Genomic DNA, 14,331 nt, shown 5'->3' with positions numbered 1-14,331 from the left:
AGGAAGCACATCGATGCTGCAGCTGACAGAGAGAAGGCTCGCTAAGGGAGCTGGATAGCCATGGATGAGCAATTGAATGGACCGTCATGGGGTTCATATCGATAACCATGCATCTATCTCTCGAGGGATGGTTGTGCGCAAGGTGAGAGAACGTTATGGGCCACTCGTTGTGTGGCGTCAGACCTTAGGGCAGGCTCAAGCGCGTCGTTCTCAGTTGAAGTCGAACTATCTCGCCACCATCGACCACAACGCTGACCACAACGCCAACGATGGGCCCCTCACTCACCCTCTCCGACAACATCGACCGGCTCAACAACCTTGCCCGTTCCATCCGATCCTCCGCCGCGTTCACATCTCCACAACCCTCCTCAACCGGCAATCTCTTCACCAACGCAGTCCTCCACACCCCCCTCGGCGATCTCATCCGCGATGCAGACCCCTCGGAACTCGGTCTCTTCACCGTCGTCGCGCCTTCGTCTGTCACCACGACTACCGTGGCCGCAAATACGACGGCGACGGGCGGTGGTGGTGCGGGAGACGCGGATGGCGGTGGACAGACGCAGACGGTCGTGATGCAGCCCGAGTTGACGAGGATAGATGTTGTTAGTGCGACGCCGTTGAGGAAGCAGCCTGCGAGCAGGAGGGACGATGTCAAGCGGCCTAAGGAGTTTGAGCCGGAGGTCTATGCGCAGGCAGCTTTGAAGTATCTCAATCGCTAGTACGCCTTCCTTTCATTCACCCTTGCCCTTATACTTGCTCATAATGTCTTCGGTCCTTACGATTGAACGCCATCCAGCTCCTCAATCCGCCCCATGCCCCGCGCCCAATCCCAAGTCTCCGCCATCCTCGACCAGATCCATTCCATCCGCTCAAACATGTCCTCCCTCAACGAAGCCCTCATCCAAGTCAGTTCTCGCCTCTTCTCACACCTTGTTAAGCTCGAATAGAATCCAACGGCTAAGTTGAAGGCTCAAAATGCAGACCCAAACGGGAGAGGTCACGAGCAGCAGGACCCGAAGGCGATGGCGGCAGAGGAGGAGGAGAGGATCAGGGATGCGCATGCGAGGATCGAGGAGCTTAGGGCACGCGTGAGTGGCTTTAACTATCTTTTCGGACGCGTCTTCTCGTGCTCGCGAACTGACTGTTGCTGGACGTATGAACAGAAAGAAGCCCTAACACGCAAACGCGGCCGTATCCCCTTCACCAAAACGATCTCCTCTTCTCGTCCCAAACCGACCACTCCCCTGAAGCCCTCCGATTCGAGAGAAGAAGCCTTCTGGAACACGCCAGGCGCACCGGGTCGGATTCTACAGTTCAAGAACGAAGGCGGAATGAACGATACGTTACTGACGGACGAGAGGATGGATGCTGAGCTTGGAGATATTACGGGCTCGTTCGCCACTCCGGTCCCGAAGGCTAGGTCGAGATCGAGGACGAGAAGTGGGTTAGGTGAGGAGGTGCTGGGTGAAGATGAGGATGGAGATGAAGACGATGGGAATGCTACGGTTTCGCCGAACGAGGTGATCAATGGACGTGGAGGAGACGAGGAAGAAGATGGGAATGACGAGAAGACGGTCATGTACAGCAAACGTCCGTTTCTTCTCTTCTCTCTCCAATCCATTCCACACATCCTTATTACTTCCGTATATCCACTAGCTCCAGCACACTCACAAGACTCAGAACCGACCTCATCCTCACCCACCCCCTCCCACGTCTCCGAGATCTCGATCGACCCAGACGCACACGCCTCACCACCCTCTGCATCGACACAAGCGGAAGGACCGCTGCTCACGGAGAGCGTGAGCACGCCTACGAAGCTCGGTGGTAGCGGGAGGTTGAAGATCAAGATTACGAGCGATGTTGAGCGGATCGTCGTGCGTTTTTATTCTCTCGCTTTTACCTTTGCATCGAGATAGGGGCTGATGGTCGTTCTCTGCCCATTTAGGCAAAGATATGGGCCTCTGTGGGCGATATCATCATGCCAGGACATCCGTACGACGTTACGGGCAAGGGAATCCATAAGCCTCCACGGGCGAAGGAAACCATGTACGTCCTCACAATCTCAAACAAATCACACCACCACCACTAATTCGCTTCTCCCCCCTCCTCAGAACCCACCTCCAATCCCTCTCCACCCAACTCCCCTCCCCACCCTCCCCCACCTCCTCCACCCTCTCCTCCCTAACCAACCCCTCAACCTCCACCAGCCCAACCTCCATCCCCCAAATCCTCACCGCCCACATGCTCCTCGTCCTCCTCTCCTCCCCTCCGAACTACTCCCTCCCCTTCCCGAAGCTCAAAGAAGTTTTAGGCGCGAAGGCCGACGCGCTCATCGCGCTCGTGGGCACGGGCGCTATGGCGGGGATTGGGCTGGGTAGTGCGGGGGTGAGTACGGGTGGGGTGGGGATTGCGGGGCAGGTGGTGCAGAGGTGGGGGGTTGCGAAGAGGTTGTTGAAGGTGGAGAGGGGGGGTGGGCAGCAGGTTGTTAGGTTTAATGTGTAGTTGTGGTCATGTCGGTGTTGAGACTGGAAGTGTGTGTTGTGTTTGTGTTGACTTGATATGTATGCATCTTATTTTTATTCTGGATGCTTCTGTATATGGATGTTCTCTCTCTGTTTATTCCATGACATGATCAAGCACCTTTCTCGCCCAAGCTACTTATACCACAATGGGCCCTATGCAATATATATGGGAATAACACCGTATATTTATCGGCACAAAACAGAACAAAATCAAGAATATATGCATACAGCGGTCAACCCGAACAGTGAAGTTATACGTACAGAACGGCATCATCATCATCGTGTATCAAAACAAACAGACAAACAAACAAACAAACAAAAAAGAAACTTCAGCCGGCTTCAACGTTCACTCGGATATGGATATACAGAACTATTCGTATCCTATCGTTATCGTGTCCACCCATCCTCACACGGCGGTGGGTGGTAGAGTAGACTCATAACTTCGGGAACGATAAGAGTCAAAGTCGCGCAGTGGTGGAGAGGTCTTTGCGCGTTCAACGTTCAGGAACGTTGGTCGTCGAGCATGCTCTGATCGCTGTCGTACTCTGGCTGGTCGACGGCTGAGCAGTTGCGTTGAGTGAAGGGGTAATAAGAACGGTCAGCGTTATATTTGTTAGGTTGGAACCTTGTGGGGATTGTGAATGGCGTCAATGAGGCTTACCGGAAGGGAAGCTCGAGAAGCTCTCGACGGAGTTGGAGCGGGATTGACCGTATGGGAGCACGAGCATGGATCCGTTGGGACTCACTGAGCCTATGTACGACAAAGAAAACGGTGCGACGATCACGTTAGAACTGGACGGGGGAGCGAAAGAAAGACAGGTGGCGAGAAAAGTAAGACGAACTGGCATGGGGATAGATTTGATTCCGACGCTGCAGGAGGCGTAAAGGCGAAGGTGGGGCTTCGGACCCGAGTCGTGCGGAGGGGATAGCAGAGGGATATTGAACTTCTTGAGTCTGCGATTCTGTCTCTTCTTCGTCTTCCTCCAGTTCGTCCTCTTCCTCGTCTGCTTATAAGTTAGGAACGGCAGAGCCCGCACACAAAGATAGACATTCAAGTTCAGTTCAACACCTGTGCAATCACACACACAAAGAACAGTCCCATTCCGAGCAAGCAAGCACTCACCATCCTGAGTCGAACCTCCCAACGCCCCCTGCAAGTCCTCCGGAATCACCTGCGACTGCCTCCAATTCTGTATCTCCTTCACCTTCTTCTGCGACATCGGATCCCCAGAAGTAGTCCCCACCTGTCCCGCGGGCAACCGTCGCGCAAAACTGGCGGGATAATTCGGATTATTGCCACCTTGCTCAGAAGGGTCGGCTATGGGGGTCATCAGCGCTGAGCTTTGACCACTGCCGGTGCCGGGGTCGATGGACATGCCCATGCCGCCTGGAGAGGCGGTACGTTCGCGGGTGATGCTCGTGTCTGCATAGAGGGGACGTGAAGGATTGGTGGTACATAGGATGGGAAGATTAGTTTGGGTTGAAATAGAGCGGGATGGGATAGGGAAGTATTGCAAGAAACAAAGGTTTACCGAATTTGGTGTCTGCTTCCCCGAAACCCCTAACGCTATCGTTCCCAGACCCTACAGTCGCCGCCACAGAAGCAGACCTATCGTTCATGCTCATATTTCTTATGAGTCTTGTGTTGGAGTCAAGGATTTAAGATTGCCGAGATGGTGGTGAAAGGAGAGCGGAGTTGTGCGTTGGAGGTGAGGCGAGATGATGGAAGTCGAGTTGAAGGATTTTGATGTGCGTTTGTTCTGTAGCGAGCAACGCAACGAGGCAACGACTGGGCTAGGGCATGGCATACCGTAAATTGGAGAACAATGAGACCAGTCGTCCCTGTTTGGGATTTCGAGCCCATTGGGTCTTCAAGACGATCATACTGTAGTGATAGTCGCATAGGCCCAAGGAATAACATCGCCGTTTCCTCCATAATCACTTCCAGGCGCCACATATCCGCGCCACACCGCAGTCAAAGAGACAAGATGACATTGAAGCTTCGATACAACAACGATTCAACTTCCCCGCTATCGCTACAACAGCGCCGAATACAGACAGATATCAGAACACCGCAGAAATCATCGAACCCCGTCCACATACACTATCTCTCAAACACGTTCACTCTTCCATCGCATCCACATCCTTCTCCCTACCCTCGCTCGCCCCCAAACCCCTCTTCTCAGTCCATAGCTCTCCCCACTTCGGATACACCCTCTTATACAAGCTCATACAAATCGTATCCATCTGATTGATCGGGCCGTCAAAGTGAGCCTTGAAGTATCCGTGCGTGCCGAGGGACTCCTTGATGTGACCTGTGCGTCCGTGCTTGGTGTGAAGCTGGATGGGCTTGAAGTAGAGTACATCGTCTATTGGACAGAAAGTAGGAACATGTGAGTTGGATAACGAATGATAAATACGGCGAGGGAAGGGGATACGTACCCTGGTTGAAGAACATGTATCTGACGGTGGCGGTCTTCTTGTGTACTTTGAACGGATGGCCCGAGAGGACGATCTTCTTCGCCACAATCCGTGTAGTATCCGGGTTCATGAACGTGCCCATCGCCACAAGTTCCGGCGCTACAAATCAAACTCAGTCATCTAGTCGTCACAACAAGTCAAGACTGCAGAGCAAAGTACCTTGAGGATCCGACGTCTCCCTCAACAGCGCACACGGCTGCTTGCCAAAGACAAGAGGCCCATACGTCGTCATAACCGATGTGTTTCCATGTCGAAGGTACCTCTCGAACTTATGTACATTGTTCGGGCCTTTACCACCGCCACGGGTGTGCTGGCTATATATAGGGTTTATACGGAGGCGTCGAGGTCCTATACAAAGAATGAGAGGGTCCTATACGTAGGTGCCCGGTTAGTGTGGAAGTATGAGGTCATGAAAAGGTAAAGACAAACTTTTGACCGAACGGAGCCGTCGTACTCGGTGTTGCGCTGAACGGTGAAGTTCAGGACCGACTTCTTGTGCTCGTGCTGCAAAAGGCCGAAGATCACGAAAGGACGACTGGGATCGTGCTCTGACATCTCTTTTGTACAGTTCTTCAAGAATACTGTCACTCTCGTTCCAGGCTGTCAGTGAGAAACCATCAGCGTACATGAATAAAGGGCGAAGCCAAGCAGGAAAGACGATATCGTATCGTGACACAAAAACTCACCGAGATACCTGCACCCTCCTCTTCAGCACGTCGGAAAATGTTTCGCTCTGTCCGCTTGAAGTCTTCGAACTGGAATATCCGAGCATAGTCTCGAGGGAGGTTCTCATAGGGATCCCATGGGCTTGTTCGGAAAGACTTCAAGCCTCTGTAGCGTTGGAAGCGTGTCCGTGCCGGTATCTCTTTCGGGGTATCGATTTCGTCAGGGAACTCGAGATCGTCTTGTTCCTCTCGTTTACGCTGACGCCAGTCCTCGAGCCTGAGATATAGTATGGTCAGTCAGAGGCAAGTGGCGGTGGGTGTGAGGCAGTGTGCTTACTGTCGTTCCTCCTCCTCGACGTCCAAGTCCTGAAAAGCGACGCTCTTCCGACTCTCCGATTCCATCTCCTGAACCTCTGCAAAATCCACCATCTCCTCCGGCTCTCCACCCTCTTCATCAGCCATTATTTCATCGGCTCCATTCTCGCCCTCGCCCTCTCGATCCTCACCATCCGCATCATCGTCATCGTCCACGATCCAAGCGGCCTGATATGCGCTCATACCCTTCGGAATCTTCACGGACTTGGGCGTCGTCCCATTCCTTGCCGAGGGGATTTCCGGCTGGTCGTCGCCCATCTGAGAAGCATCCTGCATCTCCTCCTCGGTAGGCCATGTCTGTTCGTTCTCCATCTCATCAGGATCGTTGCTCGACACCAAGGAATCAGCATCATCGGCATTCGCCTCAGCCAAAAGGCTGGGCTCGACGTCCATCGTAGTACCGTGGCCCTTCGACTGGCGGAGTAAGGGTGCAGACTCGATCTTCAAGTGTAATAATTTTAAGTTTGAGTTAGAGTCTGTCGAGAAAACGTGGCGAAAACGACTTACCCTGGATATCTGGAAGTCTCCATAATTAGGTAGATGGACCAACCGATTCGAGGAAAGTTGAGCTCCGCGTACGACACCCGTCACCTTCAACGTTCCCTCTCCACTCGTCTCCTCCCACTCGACCTTCTCACCCAACAACCAAGCCCTTCCCTCTCTCCACCTCACATCTCCCGGCTTTCCCTCCGACAACATCCGCAACGCACTCAACCTATCCGATCCCACCTCCAGATCAAAGACCCTCGACTGTTCCGGCGCAAAATATTGCATGAAAGATAATAAAGACTTGAGGATCCCCGGGCGAGTTTTTGGGTCGATGGGATAGCCGGGGGCAATGACAGAGACAACATCGGGGAGACCTTGAGCTTGGAGAGTTCGGAGGAGCATGTCGCCCCAGGGGGTGACTTCGACGGTAGGAGAGAGAATGAAGACGACGTAGTCGGCTGCTTTACAGGCATCGAGGGTGGCGTACAGGTCTCGGTATGCTAAGTTGATGAATTGGAGGGAGGTTCGGAAGCGTTCTGCTCTATACGAAAAATCGTCAGCCGGTTTTGTCAGAAAGAAATAGGATTACATGCTAGTGAATATAAAACGCACTTGATCTTCCATATCCCCTGCTCTGGCATATCATCCACAGAAACATCTAATGATGCAGCAAGCGCAGAAGCAGCCGCCTTCGCATTCACATCTTCTGTAAGAGGCACAACGGCCACGATCCGTGGTGCTCCATCTACACCGCTGAAGATTCGAGTCGCAGAGACAAGAGCTTGACGTTTTGTACTCTGAGTCTGTTTTGCGTGGTTCCGTCGATTCAGTTTTGATTGCGCGGCGGCATTGCTTGCTGATGAAGCTTTTGGTGACGGGCGTTGTACTTTGCCTACCGAGAGCGAAGGAGGTATACTTCAGGATCGATGGGTGTGTATGCGATGTGAGCAAGTAAAATTGGGGCAGTCGACACACCTTTGGCCAGTTCTTTTAAGGACGACTTAGTAGCATGTTTTGACTTAAAGTTTTTGTTCGTCTATACGATTCCAGCATAAGGTCGTGGAGGTATGCTACCTAGGAGACTTCCCCATACCTGCTTCAATGCACCCGGTCTATGATGGAAGGCTTCCGGCATGATGTCCTGGCGTTCTCAAGTGTTGTCGTCAAAGGTAGCAAGGATAAAACCAAAGGCCAGGTATGATACAGATCAGAGCACTACTGAAACAGAGAGCAGCTTCCTCTAGACCGTTGAGAACAGCCAACGCGATAGAATATTATATTCGACTTTCGCGACCAAATTTTCAGCGACGCACGTGCATTGTGGCCCCTCTGGTGCCACAGTGCACCCAGAACCCGGGCCACAGCAAGCTCAAGATCTTCGAATTCTCCTCGAATCACGTATCGCACTGTAGGCACATCTCCCACAAGCCTGGAAAAGGGCGACAAAATAAAACTGGTCCAAAAAAGTACACACTACAATAATGAAGCTTCGATGTGCATGTTGCCGGACGCTCACCATGAGCACCGACAGTCCTGACGCTTTCGTCCAGCAAAAGGCTTCTTGATAAAGGGTCTCATAGTTCACGAGACCGACAGAGCTCGTCTTCGACAGGTCAGCCTACTATAATTAGCTCACGAGCATCTGCTGGTGTGTACCCCTCGAACAGAGCCTCACACTTACGGTTCCGTACCCACCGTCATAACCCCGCCGACCTTCGCTTTCATTTACCTGGTATCCCTAATTTTCCGTGAGACGGGCCTTCCGTTGACTCAAGGTGTCGGTGTGAGTGGGAATAAGGCACAAACTAGTTCTGTAAGAAGCACGATGACATGACCCCGAACTAGTGAGTCTCAGCGGATGCTCAGCCTGCCTGTAGCCAGTGGGAATACTGACTCTCTTAGACCACGACATCCTAGGATATCCATATCGTCAAAGCGTCCGCCAAGGAAGAGCAGCTGCGACTCAGGCCGAAGCAAGTCACCCTACGGGACAGGCCTGGACACGCTACAACCGTATATGTAAACTTGGCAGCCAGACCTTTCATCCTACTGGTTGCGTGCGCTCTGAATCCGGTAGGTTTCTCGCGACGGCTATAGCTGCCAGGGGAGGCCAGCCAGTAAACACGCGTTTTGCGCGAGACGCGACGGGACGCCACATATGACAGTTGAGAGACAACATCTCGATTTGAGGAGCAGAGCAGTTGTGGACCACTGGTGGCGTAGAAGTCGGAAGCATGCAGACGAGGTTGCACATGTAGCTGAGAAAGCTTCTCTATAGGTGTCTCTGCATGTACGGGTTATATGTGCTCTAGATCCCATTATAGCCACACCAAGTAAGGTATCCTCAATAGCACTGACCAAGGATGCGTGTATTCTATTTTTCTCCGTCCACGTCGTCAGGGTGCGATACGCCATGAATCGTAGGACTGATGCTGAGGAGTCGCAGCTGTCAGAAGGAGTTGAGTAACCGGTTGGCCATCTCGAATCCGAGGAACGTGGCGCCGTTGGCGAATGGAGACCTATATCCGTCGAGTACCGTGATAGAGACGCGAGATTTGCAAACAAAATATAGGCCGCCCGACACGTCGACAATCAGACAAGCAGCGAGGTGGCGTACCACGAGACCGAGGTAGAAAAGGAGAAAACAAAGTTGCGATGAGATGTGGTTATTGCGGAATAACGAGGTCGTGTTATACGCACCGAATCAACGTGGGGCCCAGCCCTCTCATAAGCGCTCCGACGCCCTCTGTCCGCATAACAGTGCGGAAACAGTCCACGGCAGACTTGTACTTTTGACCTTCTGCAGGCGAGAAGCCATCTGTCTGCATCCGCGACTTGATCATGTCTATTGGGTAAATAACGGCCCACAGCTGAGACGAAGCAGACGGCCACCAGGCCATACGGTCAATACCGGATTTTCACAGAAGTATTGATGACTTACAGCATAACCGGCGGCAGCACCGTATAGAACAGCACTAGTGGCGCTAATTTCCTCTCTTTTAATCCCCTTTTGTGCCATCTCGCGCTGTACGAGTTTCTCATATGCCCAGAAGTAGATACCGTACCCCGAGGCCTCGCGGAGGAAGGTGACGTTCTGGCCTTTGTAAATCCCCGCAATACCATGCGCGGAACTGATCTTCTTAATGGCGTCCCAGGGGCCGCGATAGATCGGGTTCGTGTTCGATTGCGTCTGTAGCCCTTGCGAAGGGGACTGGCTTCAACATCTACGAACAGGGCACACGACAGAAATAAACGTGAAAAGGACGCACGAATACGAATGTGCTCGACGGGTCCTGAAACAAAGCCGTTGCCGATTCCAGCCAAGACACCTGCTGTGACGAGCTGTCCACTGGTCAGAAGCTTTCCGTCCGGTCCTCCGCGACCATTCAGGACGTTCTGGTTTGCGAAGAGCCGTTTCGTGTACTCGAGGACGCCGAACTGGATGGACACGCAAACACCGATACCCAGTAGTGGGGTCAGAGTGCCCTAAGGAGCAAGCAAACACGCGCAAGTGTCGAGTTGTTAGATTCGAGGCGCATTTGGATAGGTCGAGCGCGCTGGTCGGACGACACCTTGTAGAAAGCGAGAGGCCCTTCGTTCTTGAAGATTCCGCCTGCACAGTGAAGCATGCCATTGTACGTCCCTTGCGGTGCCGTTTGCATACGCTGCGGCGCAAATCAATCTCAACATGCCTGGAGAGCATTGTATCTGTGAGATTCCACGCACCACTTTGACGATGTCAAACGGTTGCCCAACGAGCACCTGTTGCGTTCATGGTTTCATCAAAACGACAGATCAACGTTCAGCTTTGCCACATGCAGAACCTCACCCACGCACCTGCGCAATTCCACCAGCCGTTCCAGCCGTCAGATCCTTGACTGTTTTCGACATTTTTTTCCCTCTAGACAGAAGTCCTAAACGAGAACGCGAGTGGACTGAGGGTGTGCGGTATATAGAACGTGGCGCAGAACGCGAACCTGCAACCAATATTTTTTCGCGAACGTAGATAACGATATGACAAATTGGGAGGTCTGGTGACGTAAGATAGAGATGTTCAAATATAGATTAGATTAGATGCTTTAAGGTTCATGTCCGAAGGCCGCCAAACCAACTCTCGTCTGCTCACTGTACCGGCAGGTAGTCCCCCTCGTCCGCCTCCTACATCTTTGCCTTTGGTTTCCTCTGCACACTCGATCGACTCGGTGGGAAGTAATCCCTGAGCTTCGCGTCCGCCATTCTCCACTTCTCTTTCGCTTCTTTCGACTCTCTTGACCATTCCTCGGCAATGGTCTGTGCGAGCGATTTCGATGTCCGCGTTGTGGCGGGCTGTGATGATGGTTTATTGTTTCTGGCGGATGGGGGCTGTGATGGGGGTGGTGGGGGTGTATGTGCCATCTGCAACAACTCGAAGGTATGAGCAAGGTCATCTAGAAGGTGATTGAGAGAGATCGTACGGTGACATGCAGAAGTAAATATTGAATGTCAGCGAGCCAAATCCACAGCTGATTTATAAAGCGAGAGAAACCTACCCGAATCGCGGGCCTGCTCATCCAGAAGCTGTATGTCTGGTACACGGATCACCCAGGCATGATGAGCGTGAAGTGAATCGTTCTGGCGCATCCTGTTTAAGTGCTTGGACCGCAAAAGGAAGTCTCTAAAGGCAAGAAGGTCGAGTTAGGCAAGATGAAAGAGCGAGAGCATGTGCTAAAGGTGATGCTTACCGAAGGCGCTGGGGTAGGAAACGGAAGCCGCACAAGAGATGCCGGCTGTGGGAGGAGGGCGAAAGTACGAAGGCTGAGGCGCAATGAGGCGTGTTATTTATGCTGCGTTCGAGCTCGGCAGTGGGGGCAGGAGGCAACGGAGCTGGCACCTGTTGGCACGAGAGGAGATAGGCCGCTGAGCGAGGCAAGGGCCGGGTTAATGAAGGGCATTGTATGGGGAATCAAGAAAGTCATCGTCAGGCCAAGTCTTCTGAAATGAGGTAACGCACACGCACCGGTTTCAGCACGCCCTCCGGGGGAGAATGGAAGTGAAACCGGGACGCTTCACACGACATGCCATCGGTCGGTCCCTTTACATATAAGCACCCACAGATCCATGGCCGGATCAAGAAGCCTCAAAGACACGTCCTATTCAGGCCAACTGAGGGCTGTCTATCTGCGATGATCAGCTGTTGGACATTTTCATGCCACAGTTAGGGGATAATCGATGCTTGGGATTGCATCGCAGGACGATGGGAGTATGCACATCCTGGCACGGAGAACAATAGGGCGGCGAAGAGCCCCGGCCAGGATTCTGTGGCATTAGAAGCCATATCGATCTTGATATTTGAACAAAGCCGAACAAGAACAAGGTTGTCCGAGTAACCGTCTGCTCGTCGCGGCGTCGCTGGGTGACATTGGCCCATGCCGACAGCCCGGCGCGCCCCGGAGCCAAAGGACGCTAGTGAGCCACAGCGCCGCGGCACCGTGGCCCACACTGAAGCAGCTCAGTAAGCATCGTACATACGCCAGCCTCGTCTCACAGCTTGAGCTTGAACGTTGACCTGAGCCTCCGCCATCAAGTTGGCGGTCAACAGCATTCGTTTCCATCTCCTTGTGCGTCACGCGTGGCCCGTGCGCAGCTCTTCCACCGTTGCAAGACAGCTCGCCATGTCCGAAACGTGAGCTGTCTCTGCCCGATCCGTCTCTCCGAAATCTCCATACCTCCAAATATGCTTGCATCAAGGTCATGCTGATCTCTCCTCGACATCCAGATATGTTAATTTTCTGGGTGGATCTCCCTTGAATCGCCTTTCTTGGCTTCGCACTTCAGCCACTTTCCTCAACGCCATCGCCATCTCGCCATCGACCCGCTGGATAGCTTTCCGCCGCGGAGATCCTCTCATCTCGGGTACTGCTCTTGCTCGCCTGACCACCGACGAAATTCGACCCCTCATCGGATCAGAGCCATTTTTTGGCCAAGGTCAGAACGCTGGTGAGCTGGTAGAGAAAGGTGTCTCTATTGTCGAGACCGCAAGATTCCGAGGCCCTCCCATCGTATTTCTTGGGCTTGACGAACATCAACAGAAGGCTGAAGCTCTACCTTCAAGCGAATTCAGCGGTAATGATCCGCAGGTGACCGCCCAGAATTTTAATGGCACGCCCTATTTCACTATCGACTTGACCAATGTACCCGAAGGGCAAGTGGATGACCTCCTCCGCGACCGGCAACTCACCTTCTCTGAACCTCGTGCGGCCATGCAGAAGGTGGACATGGATGAGGCTGGCTTATTTGCCGTTGCCAGAAGCATGGTCGACTGGAACGCCAGAAACAAGGTCAGTGCCTTGCCCCTGATGTTCAGCGCGTGGCTAACGTCCATATCTTTCTTGTCGCAAGTTTTGCCCATCCTGTGCTGCGCCTGTGTACTCCCTCTGGGCGGGGTGGAAACTATCTTGCAGCTCACTTACTCCATGGGCGGATAATACAGGCAGAGAGCCCTGCCCGACTGCGTGCGTATGCATCGTGTGACACAGCCGCTACTCCAATCTGACTGCATTTGTATAGCAAGGGCCTGCACAACTTTGCTCACCCTAGAACAGACCCTGTGGTGATTATGGCGGTCACCAACGAGGCCAATGACCGCATTCTCCTGGGCAGAAATGTGAGATTATGATCTCCGTGTCTGACGTGCCTTGATTGACTGACGGAGTTGTGCTCTTAATTTCCTACAGAAAAAGTTCCCTGGGAGTTTCTACTCTGCCCTCGCAGGGTTCATCGAGCCCGGTGAATCGTTCGAAGATGCTGTCAAGCGTGAGCTCTGGGAAGAAGCCGGTGTCAGGGTGTGGAACGTCAAATACCACTCTACGCAACCTTGGGTAAGCGACGATTCCTTACAGTAATAATTGAATTCGCCGCCCGGTAAATTATTGACTCAACCTCGTTGATACCACGCTTTAACCCTCCATTCAGCCATTCCCAGCAAACTTGATGGTCGGCTTCTTCGCTACCGCTGACCCAGCACAGCCCATCCGAACTGATCTTGACAACGAGCTCGAAGGTACCTGTCCCTCATCCTTTCATCTAACTTTCTTCACTCGGAGATTCCACGCTGATCTTCGAACTTCACCTCGTGTTTGCCGTCTAGACGCCCGCTGGTACACTCGCGAAGAAGTCGTCGCAGTCCTAGAACACGCTCAAGGCACGAATTTCACTCGCCGCGACTGGAAACAAGTGGCGGAAGTTCAGGAAGGCAAGGTGGACACGGTCACCTCAGGCAGTGATCCACTCGCTGGAGACGCTGCTGCTGCGGCCAATAAAGCTCAATCTGCCGCGAGTGCACCGGTGAAGAAAGAGCAGGATGCGCCGACGTTCAGAGTTCCGCCGACGACTGCTATAGCGGGCGTGCTCATCTCACATTGGGCATATGAGAAGCCGCCACCTCCTCCTGCTCCAACGCCTGTGAAGGGGAACTTGTGAATACAATAGTAGTTGTGGAGTGGTGGCCGTGGAAATACTACGATGGTCTGGAATGGAAGTTTGGAGGTTCATAACTTAGATGGAGGGAGCGGCAAGTACCTCGTTACGGTAGAGAGCGTGCTTGTGTGGGGAATGTACACGTCTAATGTTTTTGTTTAACCAATGCGCTGGCTGTGTACGACAATATGAGTGTAGATGAAGATCTTAGTCCTGCGGCTTTTCATTTCTGAATGAGAATGTGACCTGTGATGAGAGCCACAGTGGCATAACGAGGATCATGTACACTGTTCGCTTGGAGAGTCCCGGAATGATATGCTTCCATATCCCATGGATGTGATCAA

At 52.9% G+C, this 14,331-nt stretch overlaps 6 protein-coding genes across 6 annotated transcripts; 2 read left to right on the top strand and 4 right to left on the bottom strand.

Moving 5' to 3' along the window:
* Positions 1-269: 269 nt before the first annotated feature.
* Positions 270-2,502, top strand: STEHIDRAFT_160473 (uncharacterized protein; the record flags this gene model as incomplete). Its single annotated transcript, XM_007307984.1, has 7 exons — positions 270-718; positions 797-905; positions 948-1,088; positions 1,164-1,590; positions 1,657-1,874; positions 1,946-2,046; positions 2,112-2,502. The coding sequence occupies 7 exons, from the start codon at positions 270-272 to the stop codon at positions 2,500-2,502; spliced, it is 1,836 nt and encodes a 611-aa protein (XP_007308046.1).
* Positions 2,503-2,701: 199 nt separating this feature from the next.
* STEHIDRAFT_171018 (uncharacterized protein) lies at positions 2,702-4,241 on the bottom strand. Its single transcript, XM_007307983.1, has 5 exons — positions 4,055-4,241; positions 3,646-3,945; positions 3,365-3,526; positions 3,184-3,273; positions 2,702-3,082 (listed from the first exon to the last, which is right to left on the bottom strand). Exons 1-5 carry the CDS (start codon positions 4,146-4,148, stop codon positions 3,024-3,026), a joined length of 705 nt encoding a protein of 234 aa, XP_007308045.1. The 5' UTR covers positions 4,149-4,241; the 3' UTR covers positions 2,702-3,023.
* A 313-nt stretch (positions 4,242-4,554) lies between these two features.
* Positions 4,555-7,781, bottom strand: STEHIDRAFT_84161 (ribosome biogenesis protein tsr1). Its single transcript, XM_007307982.1, has 10 exons — positions 7,626-7,781; positions 7,508-7,568; positions 7,145-7,424; positions 6,551-7,073; positions 6,006-6,484; positions 5,690-5,945; positions 5,433-5,603; positions 5,163-5,373; positions 4,965-5,102; positions 4,555-4,891 (listed from the first exon to the last, which is right to left on the bottom strand). Exons 1-10 carry the CDS (start codon positions 7,665-7,667, stop codon positions 4,644-4,646), a joined length of 2,409 nt encoding a protein of 802 aa, XP_007308044.1. The 5' UTR covers positions 7,668-7,781; the 3' UTR covers positions 4,555-4,643.
* Positions 7,782-8,750: 969 nt separating this feature from the next.
* STEHIDRAFT_149215 (mitochondrial carrier) lies at positions 8,751-10,493 on the bottom strand. The gene is made up of 7 exons (XM_007307981.1): positions 10,370-10,493; positions 10,259-10,294; positions 10,105-10,197; positions 9,802-10,018; positions 9,474-9,730; positions 9,233-9,402; positions 8,751-9,051 (listed from the first exon to the last, which is right to left on the bottom strand). The coding sequence occupies exons 1-7, from the start codon at positions 10,421-10,423 to the stop codon at positions 8,982-8,984; spliced, it is 897 nt and encodes a 298-aa protein (XP_007308043.1). The 5' UTR covers positions 10,424-10,493; the 3' UTR covers positions 8,751-8,981.
* A 197-nt stretch (positions 10,494-10,690) lies between these two features.
* STEHIDRAFT_160470 (uncharacterized protein) lies at positions 10,691-11,152 on the bottom strand (the record flags this gene model as incomplete). Its single annotated transcript, XM_007307980.1, has 2 exons — positions 10,691-10,959; positions 11,062-11,152. The coding sequence occupies 2 exons, from the start codon at positions 11,150-11,152 to the stop codon at positions 10,691-10,693; spliced, it is 360 nt and encodes a 119-aa protein (XP_007308042.1).
* A 929-nt stretch (positions 11,153-12,081) lies between these two features.
* Positions 12,082-14,229, top strand: STEHIDRAFT_171016 (uncharacterized protein). The gene is made up of 7 exons (XM_007307979.1): positions 12,082-12,194; positions 12,288-12,849; positions 12,911-13,023; positions 13,079-13,175; positions 13,246-13,389; positions 13,484-13,571; positions 13,659-14,229. Exons 1-7 carry the CDS (start codon positions 12,184-12,186, stop codon positions 13,988-13,990), a joined length of 1,347 nt encoding a protein of 448 aa, XP_007308041.1. The 5' UTR covers positions 12,082-12,183; the 3' UTR covers positions 13,991-14,229.
* The last annotated feature ends 102 nt before the right edge of the window (positions 14,230-14,331 follow it).

Source organism: Stereum hirsutum (genome assembly GCF_000264905.1).
Source record: "Stereum hirsutum FP-91666 SS1 unplaced genomic scaffold STEHIscaffold_14, whole genome shotgun sequence".
NCBI classification, from domain to species: domain Eukaryota; kingdom Fungi; phylum Basidiomycota; class Agaricomycetes; order Russulales; family Stereaceae; genus Stereum; species Stereum hirsutum.
This window is presented reverse-complemented; position numbering and strand designations above follow the sequence as displayed.

What these genes read in the sequence shown, in the direction of transcription:
- STEHIDRAFT_171018 (XM_007307983.1), bottom strand. Translation starts at nt 4,148, where the DNA reads ATGAGCATGAACGATAGGTCTGCTTCTGTGGCGGCGACTGTAGGGTCT. An exon ending in GGGAGGTTCGACTCAGGATG is followed by an intron (nt 3,527 to 3,645) that starts GTGAGTGCTTGC and finishes ACTTATAAGCAG; the next exon opens with ACGAGGAAGAGGACGAACTG. An exon ending in CTTCTCGAGCTTCCCTTCCG is followed by an intron (nt 3,083 to 3,183) that starts GTAAGCCTCATT and finishes GCAACTGCTCAG; the next exon opens with CCGTCGACCAGCCAGAGTAC.
- STEHIDRAFT_84161 (XM_007307982.1), bottom strand. Translation starts at nt 7,667, where the DNA reads ATGCCGGAAGCCTTCCATCATAGACCGGGTGCATTGAAGCAG. An exon ending in AGGAGGGTGCAGGTATCTCG is followed by an intron (nt 5,604 to 5,689) that starts GTGAGTTTTTGT and finishes TCTCACTGACAG; the next exon opens with CCTGGAACGAGAGTGACAGT. An exon ending in ACGGCTCCGTTCGGTCAAAA is followed by an intron (nt 5,374 to 5,432) that starts GTTTGTCTTTAC and finishes ACCTACGTATAG; the next exon opens with GACCCTCTCATTCTTTGTAT.
- STEHIDRAFT_149215 (XM_007307981.1), bottom strand. Translation starts at nt 10,423, where the DNA reads ATGTCGAAAACAGTCAAGGATCTGACGGCTGGAACGGCTGGTGGAATT. An exon ending in CGTCGAGCACATTCGTATTC is followed by an intron (nt 9,731 to 9,801) that starts GTGCGTCCTTTT and finishes CCCCTTCGCAAG; the next exon opens with GGCTACAGACGCAATCGAAC. An exon ending in CTGGGCCCCACGTTGATTCG is followed by an intron (nt 9,052 to 9,232) that starts GTGCGTATAACA and finishes CGACGGATATAG; the next exon opens with GTCTCCATTCGCCAACGGCG.
- STEHIDRAFT_171016 (XM_007307979.1), top strand. An exon ending in ACTGGAACGCCAGAAACAAG is followed by an intron (nt 12,850 to 12,910) that starts GTCAGTGCCTTG and finishes TCTTGTCGCAAG; the next exon opens with TTTTGCCCATCCTGTGCTGC. An exon ending in AGAGAGCCCTGCCCGACTGC is followed by an intron (nt 13,024 to 13,078) that starts GTGCGTATGCAT and finishes GCATTTGTATAG; the next exon opens with CAAGGGCCTGCACAACTTTG.